The sequence below is a fragment of the Urocitellus parryii genome, chromosome 1 (genome assembly GCF_045843805.1).
Source record: "Urocitellus parryii isolate mUroPar1 chromosome 1, mUroPar1.hap1, whole genome shotgun sequence".
NCBI lineage: Eukaryota > Metazoa > Chordata > Mammalia > Rodentia > Sciuridae > Urocitellus > Urocitellus parryii.
The window spans coordinates 70127081-70142066 of record NC_135531.1 but is presented as its reverse complement, the minus strand read 5'-3'; the positions used below and the strand labels follow the sequence as shown (position 1 = coordinate 70142066).

Genomic DNA, 14986 nt, shown 5'->3' with positions numbered 1-14986 from the left:
CAATGAATGAAAATTGATTGGTTCACTTTTTTATTCTTTTAAAATACAGACTTTAAAAAGGCAAGTGAATATAAAAGTACCTGTCATTAGTAAATTATAAGCTTCTTGTTTGGAAATCTTCCCATGGAACCATCTTAAAAAGAGAACAAATTAAATATATGAATCAAAAGTCCTTTTGGTTGCTATCAGTTGTTCAAAACGAAATCAACATAATCACAATTCAAACAGAAATGTGAAATAAATGCAACACAATTGACCAAATTATTTCAGTTCTAATACATTGTTACATTTTGTAAACATATTATGCTTAATTTCAACAAAATATGGAAAAACTAGGAACTACCAAGTACAAACTACAATTTCCATATTAATTACCAATAGCAATGATTTTAATCTTCATAATGTCTGTTAATTGCTTACATCATAGTTAGCTCTTTTTTTCTTTTGGGGGGCAGAGGGGAAAAAAAGGATAGTACAGGTAGAGCCCACCCTAGAACTGCTCCAGAAAAAATACTTAATGAATTAATTTTTCTTATATTTCTCTCATAATAAATTTACCTATAATTTAATAATCTCTCTCTTCCAATAAAATGAAAATGTTGATGCATACTTTAGTGAAAGCCAGTAAATAAGATTGGATGATGATAACATGTGAATACCAACATTAAGTACTAAAAGAAAAGGACACAGTGTTCCTAATTTTATGTGAGTTAATAGCTTATTAAACTAGATTGGTAAAGTATTTTATATTTTATATTCCGAAATTAAGCCTCTAGAAATTATTATAAATGGCATTATGAATAATGAATAGCATAAATACAACGACTAAAGTACTCCGAACTGCCTTAAAAGGTAGAAGTTCCATATTGCTTTCACGTATAAATTAAATGACCATTTGCTACAAATGTTACAGCATGACTTCCCTATTCTAAGGGAATATCAACTAGATGACCTCCAAGGTCAGTCCTATATTTGCATAGCTAGTAAAAGAAGAAAATTCAAAGAGAAGAGGATGAAAAAGCAATACATGGGATTTAGAGATGAACAAAATATCCTAAAGCCCAAATGACAGTATCTGAAGTTATTCTTATATAAAATTCATATAATTCAAGCACGTACATGGTTTACACAAATGATAAAGATAAGTACTTGCTCTTAAGAGATCCCCATTCTACTTAGAAAAAAAAAAGAAAAAATAAAACAATGTTCAAAATATATCAAGTGCAGTGATTGGTATGTTCTGAGGGTAGTTTGGGAACAAAAGAGAAAGGCACCAATTCTTAACTGTGTATAAGAGTTAACAATGAAGGAATACCAAATCATTCAGTAAAGACATATATCAATAAATGCATAATGAATGAAGAAAAATACTGGCCTACAAAGCAGATTAAGCAAAGGCATAAAGGAGGAAAAACAGGATTATGCATTTGAAGACCTATAAACTACAGAGTATAAAACTAGAAATGACAAGTGATAACACTAGTAAAAGACACAGTAGGTAGATCACAGATGGTCTTTGTAGGCTCTGCCAAGGTAAATATGGTGAAAAATTAGTTAATTTCAGGTGAGAAAGTGATACCATCAGATCATGTATTTTTAGGTAAAACATTCTGGCTATTGGAAGAGAGAATCTGAGCAATCTAAAAGACTCAGGAGACAAACTTGAGGGATACTGCAGTATCAGGTACTAATAAGAGAAGAAAGGGCCTGCTGAATATAATTACTTAATATTAAGAAGAAGACACACATTTAAGAAATATTTTAGGAGGTAAAATCATCAGAACTTGGTATCTACATCATGGAATCAGGGAGCTGTAAAGAAACTCAGCCAAAGTTATGCCATCTATTTAATCTCAAAGGGGACTCGGTATTACAAATGATATTTAAAGGATTTAAGATACTTTACTGCCACAGTCTTTGTCCTAAGAAATTACAGGATGTGAATACACATAAAATAAATCAACACTACAAATTTAGCATGTGCTAAATACCCAGTAAGTAAGAAATTATGAAATCTTTAAAAATGAGAGACTACTTTAAAAAAGACTACCCACTTAATAAAGAATCACACTTGGACACCATGGGAAAATTGGATGTGGCTTCAAATATTTATAGCATTTGACCTATATTTTTAAAACTAAATCTACACTATTTTTAAAGTACAGATAAAAATGTATGTTTATAGTGCCTCTTAAAAATCGGGAGGATTTCATTCTAGACTCATACTCTTGAACACATCAATTAGATAGATCACATTACAATAGGCAACAACTTTCTAGTTTTCAATCTCCCACAATCTTAATACCAAGAGTAAGGGTCAGATGCCATTTATCATCACTCTTAAACTGTTGTTTTTTGACAAGAGGGGAACAGTTTCTATGTACCTTGATCTGTATCAAAGAGGGAAAATAATAAAAATTATGATTATTGTGTATGGAGACAAATGGTGTGTGTGTGTGTGTGTGTGTGTGTGTGTGTGTATGTCTCCCAAACTTCATTTGCTTACATTATCTAACTCCTCCAAGCATTAGAATTTATAACTTCTAATAATAGGTAGGGAAGAGACTTCAAAATAACATATTCAACTAGTCTCAGTAATGCAGTTCCTTTTGTAGCTATAAACAACAATAGGAAAAATAAAAACAGAAAATATTTCATATATTCTACTTAAGGAAGAGCAGGAAACTAAGTAAGGTAACAGAACATATTCAGTTTAGTGTATTAAAAAATGGTTAGAGAATAGAAAAAGCAAATAGTTGAGGCAAGCTTTAAATTCTATCCATAAATGCTAATAGGATGGTTATGAAGGGAAAAAATCTTCTAAAAAGGTATTAGAAGATTAGCAGTATATTAAAACAATACAAACAAGACAGAATTGTGATTAATATTAAAATCTTATAAAGAAAACTCATATACATAAAATCAGTCTAAAACAGTTATGAAAAGAAAATCCTTTCTTAATCTTACTAAAATTATGTAGAACTCTGATCTCAGGGTAAAGTTCTCTGGCAAAAAGAAAAAGAACTTGAACCAAAAAAAACAATAAAAGGTGTGGCCACAAAAACAAGAAATAGTATGAGAATCAGTAAGAAAATTAAGAGGAATTATGACATTCACTAATGTTATTAATGTAATATTTACCCGAAAGTCATTAGTTTCATGATATAAGAATAATACATAGGTAACTGGCCACCATTTATTTAAAAATAAGACTTTAACACTAGGTCCTTAAGAAAAGTGTTTATAAATTAGTTCTCTGAGCAAAAAAAAAGAAAGTATAAGTCATTCTTTTGACTTTTAAATATTTGGCTTTTAAAATATTTTTTGGCAATTTTCCAATTAGTAGCTTTACAATATATTTTTTTCTTTTAATAATTAACAAAAACTCACATTTTGCCTTCATGTGGATCTTCTTCCCGGCCCTAAAGGGAAGACATTAAAACAGTATTTTATATAATTAACTATTAATCTACTTTTCAAAAAATTCATAAAAATCATATCTTCAAACACATCTCCACAATGCTCTTCATATTTATGTGTATATGAGAAAAGACTTATCAAGAATTCTCTCCCCAGAACTCTCTGGCGTACACTTCTCATCATGTTGCCATTTGTCTAATTCCTCTTTTTCCCCTTTATCAAACTACTTCTATAGCTCAACTACACAGTACAATTACCTCCATATCCCACAACACCACTCTAATCTGAATCAGTTTCAATTGTAGCTTTGTTCTGCATTAAGACAACCAAACCAAATAAAACAAATTTTTAAAAGCAAATATTTAATTCCTTTTTCCAGTCTACAAATACTTCATTCTGTACCACAAACCTCACTCAAGTACACTTCTCCTGTCTCATACAACCAATTCTCTAGGTATCTATACCACTATCACGCCTAAAATATCCATTTGTTAACCTACATTTTCTCACCACTGAGGCTTTTTTGTTGTTATTGTCATTGTTGTTCTTAGAATGTCCTTTCCACTCACCACCTGCCTCTTAGATAAAACCTAAACCATCCATGCAGGGTTTATCTCAAATGCTACCTCCTTGAGGAAACATTCTGAGACCCTAAAAAGTGAATATCAACTTTTGCTTTGAATTCAAAAGACATTCTCCTTTTACCATCTTTTGAAACTTATTTTATTCTATATGTCAGTTTTCTAAGACACACCTACTGTTATTCATTCCATAATAAAGGCTATAAGCACCTCAAGTCCTAAATTTCTATGTTCTCATCATCATTACCACCACTACCACCATAAGCACCAGCACAAGGCCACTACACAGTTTTCACTGCAAATCTATTAAACTATAGTCTTAGTACCTAAAGTACCTGGCACTGAGTTGCCAATGAATAAATAATAAAGGAAAAAATAGAAAAATGGTCTAACTATACATGGATTTGTGTCTTTCAATTGATTTTCACTCATTAAATACCTAAATAGAATAAAATCACTTAATGAATGCTAGCTATATGTAAAGCAGTATGCTAAAAAAAACTGTACGAATGAACAGCATCATCACTGACCTCTTTTAGAAGAGGTTTACACAATAAATTAATTAAATACAGGTTAATAGAATACAGAACTAACACAGTGCTATGGAAACACAGGAGGAAACAATTTAGTCTCAAAAGAATCTAGGAAGTCATAAAATCTCTATGAAAGAAGGAGGGACATCTGAACTTAGCTGATGAAGATGAATCACATTTTACAAGGCAATCTATAATGGCAGAATGTCAAGGAAGAGTGAAATATATAAGCATAGGAACATTCATTACTCAACAAAGATTTACTCAATGGCTACTAATACCAGATACTAATCTAGGCAATAGGGATGTATCAGCAAATGAGAACAAAATTCCACATACATTCTAGAATTAAGACATAATAGCATAAATATGCTTGAAGAACAGTAATTAGAATTCTAGAAAGGGAAATTTCTTCAATCTAGCTACTAAACAAATGCCTGAAACATCTTTGTTGTCTAGACAATGTACAAATAGCTTTCTAATCTACAAGGAATTCACTAACTTCTAGTAAAGCCCATTGTGAAAATTATTCTAAATATCTGAATAAAAATTGTTCAGAAGTTTAACCTGGAATTATTCCACTCTTAATTCAAAAGAGGACTATATTCATTTTTAAGAGCCACATCACACTATTTACTCACAATGAATTGTTTTTCTTTTTCATTCCTTATATTTATGTAAGGAATGTATTTATGGACCGTTTATCTCAGACGAGGCTATTTATTATTTTTCTGCAAAAATAGATAACTTTCACTTATCGTTATTAAAGTTTATCTTGCTAAATTTGATCCAGAATTTTAAAAGTTCAGGAAAAGTTCAACTATACTTTAATTCCTTTAAATTATCAGAATAGGGAAGAGGTGGTAACAGGGAAAAGGAATCATAATGTAAAAATTCAAAGAAATTGTATAAGAAAACCAGCACAGACAGAAAAATGCTTCAGATTCAACATTTCTCACCTATGCAGAATGAATAACTACTGTAGAATACAGAATACTATTCTTGGGGTTCCAACTCTTTCACTAAGTAACAAGTGTGTTATATATCATACCATTTCAATTCCTTCCACCTTTCCTCAGTATATTTTACTTCTGTGAACTAAGACATATTTGCTAGAATAGGCAGAAAAATAGTAGCAAAGTATATTTTACTGACATCTTCCTGAAGCAATAATCAAAAGCATAGGTTTCAGTACATTATCAGGCCTGTGGCATAATTTAAGAACAGGAGCTCTGAGGGTTATAAAAGATCACAGAAAGCCATCCCTTCTCTCTAGACAAATATGAGAGGTAAGAGTGAATTTCAAAACTATAACATAATGTTTAAAGTATTTCAGTGGTATTAAATACAGTCTCTGAAGTACAAATACAGCTGAATCCTATCTTAAAATGGACATATAGGATAATTTTTACTGTATGCTAACATGACTAACAAAATATTATGACAATAAAACAAGGGGAATATTCAAAATATAAAATCAGGAGATAATAAATGTGTAATATAAGAGAATTTCTCCAAGGTTAAATTGTACATTTGGAAAATAAAACAATCTGAAACTAAATATGTGTAACCATTAGGGATTCCATTAATTAGTTTAGACAATTTCATTTATAAGGAAGCCTAGGAGGGCAAAAGATGGATCAAAATAAGCACAAATATTAACATTTTTAATTCATAAAATCATGAAAGCTTTCTGAAAACCAGCAGCTACATATTATGATATTTTAGCTTGTTTTTTTAAACAAGTAGTTTACTAAGAGTAAATACATTTTAATGAAAAACTCCTTCTATATATATGCATATATTTAAAAAATCTTTCAAAAAAGAACTTAATCCTTAGGTAATTACCAAGTTTTAATGAAATGTTTGGAATGTGGAGTTCAGAATTTAAAAAGAAAAAAAAAAAACTTACCACCTCTTCTACTAGATCTTCAACAATAAGGCCTTGTTCATCCGTTCTTAGATTTGTAACCCACATCCATCCATCTTCTAATTCATTATGAACTATGAACATATCTCCTTTTAAGAAACTAAAATGCCAATTGTAAATTTATTAAAGTTAAAAATTTTAAACATACACATTTGAATATTTATATACCACAACACAGAAACAGTATGATGTTAGAAAAATGTAAAGGATTTGAGTCAAATATCCTGGATTTTTGTTCTGCTTCTGTCATCTATAACCTGAAGACTCTTAATAATCTGAATCTTAATTTCCTCATGTATAAAATGGGTTTAATAATATTACCTACACTATGGGTTATTATGAAATTCAAATTAAAATCACTATTTGTAAACAGTCACTGATTACATATTCTGCATGTTTTGGGGTGTAATTCCAAGATAATCAAATTTAAAAATTTAGGTTTCAATGTTATTATGCTTTCAGAAGTAGATTAGATATACAAGTAAACACAAAATAAATATAATCAATACATAATACATATATGAGAAATAGTTACTTCAGAAAAATATTAGATAAACTAGCTTTTATTATGTAGATGCTCATATCAATCAATACTTTTCTAGACAAAACATTAGTGCCAAATAAATTATTCCTTTACAGAACCACCTAAATAAGCACATTAAAGAAAATTCTGATGAATTGTGTACAAATATATAACAACAAATCCCATCATTATGTACAACTATAGTGCACCAATAAAAAATGTGAGGGAAAAAACAAAGTAGAGACATATCACAATGAAGTCTACAACTGTAATTCTCCATAAAAGTGTTTTTAAAAACATAAAAATTGAAAGAAAAAAATAAACGAAAATTCTGGGTTTAAATGAACATTAAACATTTGACGAAACTTAAAAAAAAAACTACTGGGAATGTAGTACAATGATACATTACTCATGTTTGGGGCCTTGGCTTCACTCCCCAGCATCACAACAAACAAACAAAAAACAAAAACTAGGTATGGTAGCACTTCACTGTAATCTGAGCTATCTAGGAGACTGAGGCAGAGGATCACCAAGTTCAAGGCCAGCATAGGCAATTTAGCATGACCCTGTCTAGGTAAAAAGAGTTGGGGATGTAGCTAATTGTTAGAACTTTCCTGGGTTCATTTTTCAGTATCAAAAAAAAAGAAAAGAAAAAACAATTGGAAAAGAAAATCAAAAGGGCATATGGACAAGAACCAAAAACCAAAATATGGCAAATTTCATTTCTTGGCTTAAAGCAGTCATAAGAGTATTTTTTGATTTTTAAGTTTCAGTTATTATTGCTGCTATGTAAACTTTTTATGGAATAAAAAAAAAATTTTAAGCAAAAGCTTACTTGTACAAACCTAAAATTCATTCTATATTATTTTGCTTTGCCCCCCCCAAAAAATAAGCTAAAGTATTTCATTAAATCTCATTTTCAGATGTTTTTATTTCAAAAATAAATTCAAAGGTATGCATAAAGCTAAAAATTACAATTATGACTTCATAAGAATTTATATCATCAAATTAAAATTTATACATTCCCTCTCTAATTAAATTCCTATTTCCCTAGAGCAGTAGTTCCTTTTGTTGTTTGTTTGTCATCTCCAGGACCCTGTTACACTCCTAGATGACATTTATGTATATGAATTATATTTTTATTACAACTGTATCATTATTAATATCTATTGATATTTACCATATTAAAATTTAAAACATAGGTCTTTTTAAGTATTTATCAATTCTTTTTTTTTTTTTTTTTTGGTACAGGGGAATTGAACCCAGGGGCACTTTACCACTGAACTATAATCCCAGTCATTTTTATTTTTGTTTTGAGATAGGGTCTCCTTAAGTTGCTTATAGCCTCACCAAGCTACTACCACTGGACTTGAACAGCTGATCCTCTTGCCTCAGCCTCCCAAGTCACTGGGATTTCAGGTATGTGCCACATATGCCCAGCTTACTAATTCCTTTAATGAAATTAATATATCCCATTACATTAAAAAATTAAAAAATTTTAACTTTTGAGGGTTTGGTGGGAACATCAGTGTTTGACATTTTTGCAAATTTCTTAATGTCTGATCTAACTGAAAACTGATAGATACTCAAATCTGTTTCTGTAATCTATTGCTACATGATTTTTTGCTTGAGGTATATGAAGAAAATATAAGTTCATACAAATATGTAGCTATGAACTGTTAGTTTCAATAGCATTTTCTGATAATTATAGATATTCTATGATACTATACCCAAAACTCAAGAATCGGTACCTTCTTGAGGATAAGCTGCATAATATGGAAACTAAAACTATGTGTCAAGAAACTTTCTATATGCCTTCTGGTAACATCCACTGTTCTACTTTGTACTTTGTTTGGATCTTTTACCTATGCATAGTTTTCTAACATCAGACATTGATCATAGCCTGGCATGACGGACACCCTTATAATTCTAGCAATTCAGGAAGCTGAGGAAGAAGGATCACAAATTCAAGGCCAGCCTCAACAAGTTAATCAGACCCTGCCTCAAAATTAAAAACAAAAGGGCTCAGTAGTTGAGTCCCCCTGGATTCAATTCCTGGTACCAAAAAAATTAAAACAAAATATTAACTTTATGTATAAAATCCTTTGGGCCACAGGAAACCCAGATTAAAAATTATTTCTGAATTTGTCTGTGAGGGCATCTGAATAAAATTAGTATTTGATTTAGTGGACTACCCTCCAAGTGGGTGGGCATCATTATAATCCTTTTAAGTGTCTGAATAGGAAGGGGGAAAAAAACAACACCATGAAAGAAAAAGGAATTCGCCTTTTTTTTTTTTTTTTCTGCCTCACTGGTTAATTTGGGACATTTCCTGTCATCTTCTCCTTCCCTAGACTGAGATTTCCACTGACTCTAGGTTCTCAGGCCTTTGGACATGGAATAAATAAATTATCCCACTGCTTCCCCGGCCGGCTCTCTAGCTTGCATATGGCAGATCACAGAACTTCCATAATTGTATGAGCCAATTCATCAAATAAATCTTTTCTGGAGAACTGCAGCTAAATACATGGACCTGAATGGGTATCAAGGATCCTCTGAGTTATGCAGAATATATCTTGAGAACTTGCTACATAATCCCACTGGAAACTGACAAATTTTCTAAAACTCCTTAGTTTGTACTTCAGCTCAGTTCTCCTTTATTAAAAGCACTGGTTCCTTTCTCTCCCTCTTTTTTTTTTTTTTAACTGGCCTTTCAGACAAAGATCACAAATAAACATATGTCAACAGTAACTTAAAAAGAAGCCATTATTTTGAAGATAATCACATAAAAATGGAATTCCTACTTTGAGACTGAGATTCTTGAATCTCATTTTTTAATACTGTCTTTCCAGAAATTTTTAGTACCACAAAGTTTTCACTACATTTTAAATGCTGCTATTGATTTCTTATTTTTTAATTTGTAACATATTTTCTTTACTTAAATTTAGAACTTCACTTTTTATTATACAAAATAATATTTGAAAATTATGTAGTTCAAAAAAATAAACAAAGACATTGCATATAAAAATCAAATTATTTTGGCTTATTTGGGTAGTCTACAGTAAAAACGCATACTTTAGATGTGTTACAAATAATGATATTGTGTTAATCATCTTTGCATCGTTGTAACCAAAATACCTGATAAAAACAACTTAGAGAAGGAAAAAATTCATTTTGGCTCTTGGTTTCAAAGATTTCCTCCATAGCCAAACAAGTCCATTTCTCTGGGCCTAAGGTGAGAACATGGTGGAAGGATGTAGCAGAGGGAAGTTACTTTCCTCATGACAGCCAGGATGCAGAAGAAGAAAAGAGGCCACAGGAAAGATGAATCCTTTGGGGGCATACTGGCAGTGAGGTGTCAGTAGTGTGGACTAGCTGCTAAGGAAAATTACTGGCTATAGAGTGGCCCAGGCTAAAAGTCAGCCCATGGGCATTGCATTGCAACCAGAGAGGTCAAAGTAGTAGGGTTATCCAAGCCTATTTCAGAGGACATCTTGCCACCACATGTCCTAGAGTTACAGGACATGTTTGCCCAGTTGTATTTTGGTCCAATCCCTTCTTTCTATGCCCCTACTCCTTCCTTTTGGACTAGGAATGTTTACTCTATATCATTATATATTGGATATATGTAAGTTGCTTTTGATTCTTACAGGACTCACATCCAAAAGTTTGCTGTGAATCTCAAAGGAGACTTTGGACTTGGACTTTGTGGGCAAACTTGGGACTGTTCAGACCTTGGGACTCTTGAAGAAGAATTAAATGCATTTTGCATTGTGAGGTAAATGTGAACTTTTAGAGGGGTAGGAGTGGAGTATTATGAATTGGATATGAGGTGTCCCTCAAAATCTGTGTTAATACAGAAATGTTTAGAAGTGAAATGATTGAATTGTGAAATCTGTAACCTAAGCAGTCCATCTTAGTCCATCTTAGCTGCTACTGATTTCAAAGAGAAACTACTCAGAATCAATAATAATTCAGAAATAGTCGTAACAACTTATAGGTAAAAAACAAAGTTTCTACTGAAGAGTTAAACAGCTTATAAAATGACAATGATAATTTGGTTATTAAATTATAGAATGAACTAAATTATATAAAATAATAAAAATAGAAAACTATCATGGTCTATAGTTCTATAACATTCTTAACATTTAAAATTATTCACTCATTACATAATATAGAAGCTTAATTATCATTATAATTTCATTTGTAGCTGAGGCATAAATGTCATGGTGTAATAAAAATTAAAACAGAGTATGTATTATAAGAGAACTCTCCTTACTCTGTCAGAGATAGGGTGTAATAAAAGCTGTTCTTTCCCCTGTCATTTTCACTGTGGCTAGCCAGATTCAAATTTTCAGTCTGATAAGCCAAACCAGTAGTATGAAACAACTAACCCCCAAATATTGGCAGTTTTACCTTTTTATATGCTATTCCCTCAAATTCCAAACCTTTCCTAGTCTAAGAGCAACAAATCTTCAATTCCAAGCTCATTGAAATGCCTGTTTCTGGTGCCTACTACATGAGAAACATTATAAAATACCTTATTTCATCAGTGTCTGGTACTTTTGTATAAGGCAGAATGGCTCGCACACGCCTTCTATCTTCTACTGGCTAGAAATTATTAAAAAAAAAATCAAGATTTAAAAATGACAAATCATCTATCCTTCAAAGTCAAAGAGGTATGTCCAAACAAAGTTATAGCCAATAAAGTCCACGTTTTATACTCCCTAGTATCATTCAACTTAATTTTTACTGACTAAATACTCAAAGCTTAAAAGTGTTTGATCCTCTTATTTTTATGTTTTTATAGAAATTCCTTCAAAAGTCTAATCAATATGTGTTTTATCAGGTAATAAAAATGATTTTTTTAATTTTAAGTAATCTACATGCAACATATAAATTTCCTTTCTGCCATGATGTAGAAGCCAACTTTTGCAGCCATTTCCCAGTTAGCACTATGAAATCATAATTACTCCAAATATATTCAAAAAATATTTGTGAAGCTATGAATATAATTTTTTTAAATGTATTACCTAAATACAAAATTAAAGAAAAAATACTTTTTAAAAGAAGTTATTAGTGTTGTTCTGACATTATAACCAAAATTAAAATTTAATAACAAATACTTCTTGAATAATAAATATCATAAACTAAATGGGTAAAATCCATATTACAGTGAAATAATTAAGTTTCAAAGATATTTTAGTCAAGTTCTACTCGCCTCTGGTGGTGCAACTGGATAAAGTAGTTTTTCTCCTTTAAGCAAACAAGAAACGTGACTATAATAACCTATTAGGTCTGACAGTGAAGAAAAACGTCTTCCACCAATGTAGTAATCGCCACACATAGCAATAATCCTGTTTGGACAGGAAAAAAATACAGTATAACAATAATCTTTACAGCCATTTTTTTTTTTTTTTTTTTTTTGTGGTTCTGGGGATGAAACCTAGGTCCTAGCACATTCCAGGCAAGCACTGTACCACTGAGCTATAACTCCAACCTCTATAGTCAATTTGTAAGACCAAATTTAACAAAGAAATTATCAAACTATAAATTTCATATTCTTTTAAGTATATCCCTGCTTTAAAAATATCATTTGCTAATATCTTAACCACAGGCAAATTACTTGGGGTTATTTTTTTAAAAAAACATATATACATATAGAAGCATATGATATGAAATACATATCAGACTTAAAAACTTCAATTACATAATTCAATCAAGTATTTAAAAATTCATTCTCTGCTATCTCCCCTTCATTTTCCATATTTAAGATTGAGTTAGCAATTTTAGTAAATTTTCTCTACCCAAAATTCACTCAAAGATATCTTGAAATTTATATAGAAATATAATTTTACCTAAGAAATTATTATACTATCAAATATTAAATTAGATTACTATTAAATTGTGTAAAATTATACTTTATGTAAATATTACGTAAGAAGTATGATAATACTCTTAAAGCTTATTTTAAAATCTAAACATCAAAGATACATGAATATTTTATAAGTTAACATTATTGGCAATAGATGATTTTTTTCAATTTCTCCCACACAAATTAAATAGAATAATATATGTAAATATATTTTTATACACATATTTTGGTATCTGTACTTGAAAAAACATATACCTGTTTCACTAAAGCAAATGTCTACAGAATTTCAGAACATTGAAGCTAATCTTGTTTTTAAGTAGTGTTTCTGGTGCTTTGTTACTCTGTAGTCTTAAACGTACACATTTCTTTTATTTCAGCTTTAAATTTTTTTCAGAGTTTATTTTTAATTCTTTGTACTTTAAAAGTGGTAAGTATATTTGGGGATTAGTACAGTAATGATCAATAATCATGTTTTTAAGCAAAAAATATAAACAATGCCTATTCTAAACTACTGATTAAATCATTTAATTGAGAATAAGTTTTCTCCTCTATTACTTAAATATCACTGGGTCATTCACATTTTCATAAGCAGTCATATTTATGAATACTGCATCAAAATAACTATACTATGCAACCTCACAATAGGAATAAAGACTTACCTAAAATGGTTGACAACATTTGTCTGGCTAAGAAATGAAAGTACAAAGGATCCTGGCCTCCGATCACTCTCTCTTATAAGGTAGCTGCCAGACTTCCCTGCCTGCCTGAGGCGTTCTTCTGCTATAGTTCTATCAAGTTTTCCATGATACCACCTAGAGCAAAAAAGATAAAAGAGAATAAAAACAGCAACCATAAAATTACTAAGTTGGCTGAAAAACATATCACAAATTTTAAATATCTACATGTAACTTAAAACATTTATATTTTACTCTGAGCCAGTTGTTTACCTTTTCTCAGTTTCTCTAAATATATGCACTTACTCACTTTTAAGTTTGTTCTATAAACTCAGGTCCAATCATACACAAACCTCTTCTCGGGCTGGGGTTGTGGCTCAGTGGTAGAGCTTGCCTAACACGTTTGAGATACTGGGTTCAATTCTCAATCAGCACCACATATAAATAAATAAATAAAGGTCCATAAACAATTAAAAAAAATAACTGAAAAATTCTTCTATTTTTACCCATCTTCCAACCTCCACGTTCATCTATTCAAATTACAAACACTACTGGAATCAATTAGAAAAATAAAAGATGGATAAATGGAAATTATTTATGTACAACTAATCTATGCATTAAGGAACCAATACTTGACATTAACAAGGCACAGGAACCTATGAGAAAATAAACTGTTTTAATTAAGTGTCTGTGCCCTGTGACAGGAAAAAAGCATTATGCTGTCTGAAGGCTGCAGTTCCTTTGTTTTATCTCCTTTTCTTTTTTTTTCTCTTTCTTCTTTTATTTTTTCCCTCTTTTCTTTTCTTCCTTCTTTTAAAGCTGAGGACTGAACCCTAGGATGCTTTACCACTGAACTACATCCTCATCCCTTTTTATTCTTTAGTTTGAGATAGGGTCTCACCCAGTTGCTCAAGGGCATTGCTAAATTGCTGAGGCTGGCCTGTGGAACCTGACATCCTCCTCTCCACCTCTGGAGTCCCTGGAATTATTATAGAGGTACACCACCACAGCCAGGATGCTGCTTTAATAATTTCTTATTTCTAAATAAAGCTGATCATTCCCCCTTGATTCTAACATGATCTACTCCATGACCACATATTTGAACTTCCTAAGTTTATAAAAATAAAAAATAAAATGTGGGGAATAAATAGCTCCTTTGTCCCTTTAAGCTATCAGATATTCTGCTTAAATAACTACCTAAAACTAGACCATCCACGCTTTCAATCTATACTTATAAAGCCTCATGAATCAATATAAACAGAAACATACTTAGAAAGAGAACTATTATATGGGCATGAGAAAGTAAACCTATAAAGTAAATATAAAATATTCTTACATTTTTTTTATGTGCTAAACTTATTCTTACGTATTGGTAGTCTCACTTAAACTATTCAGAAAAAAAACCAAAAATATACAAGTGAATTGTTATGGTTGCAAGTGAGGTGTCCCC

At 30.9% G+C, this 14986-nt stretch overlaps 1 protein-coding gene across 1 annotated transcript in view; it reads right to left on the bottom strand.

Annotated features, from left to right (window-relative positions):
- Rasa1 (RAS p21 protein activator 1) overlaps positions 1–14986 on the bottom strand; it is a 102486-nt gene that overhangs the window by 44000 nt on the left and 43500 nt on the right. Inside the window, exons 2-7 of the mRNA XM_026409027.2 lie at positions 13522–13674; positions 12209–12344; positions 11528–11598; positions 6447–6564; positions 3391–3422; positions 81–133 (exon numbers count right to left, since the gene is read on the bottom strand). Coding sequence (XP_026264812.2) covers positions 81–133; positions 3391–3422; positions 6447–6564; positions 11528–11598; positions 12209–12344; positions 13522–13674 — 563 coding nt within the window. The remainder of the gene's footprint in view (positions 1–80; positions 134–3390; positions 3423–6446; positions 6565–11527; positions 11599–12208; positions 12345–13521; positions 13675–14986) is intronic.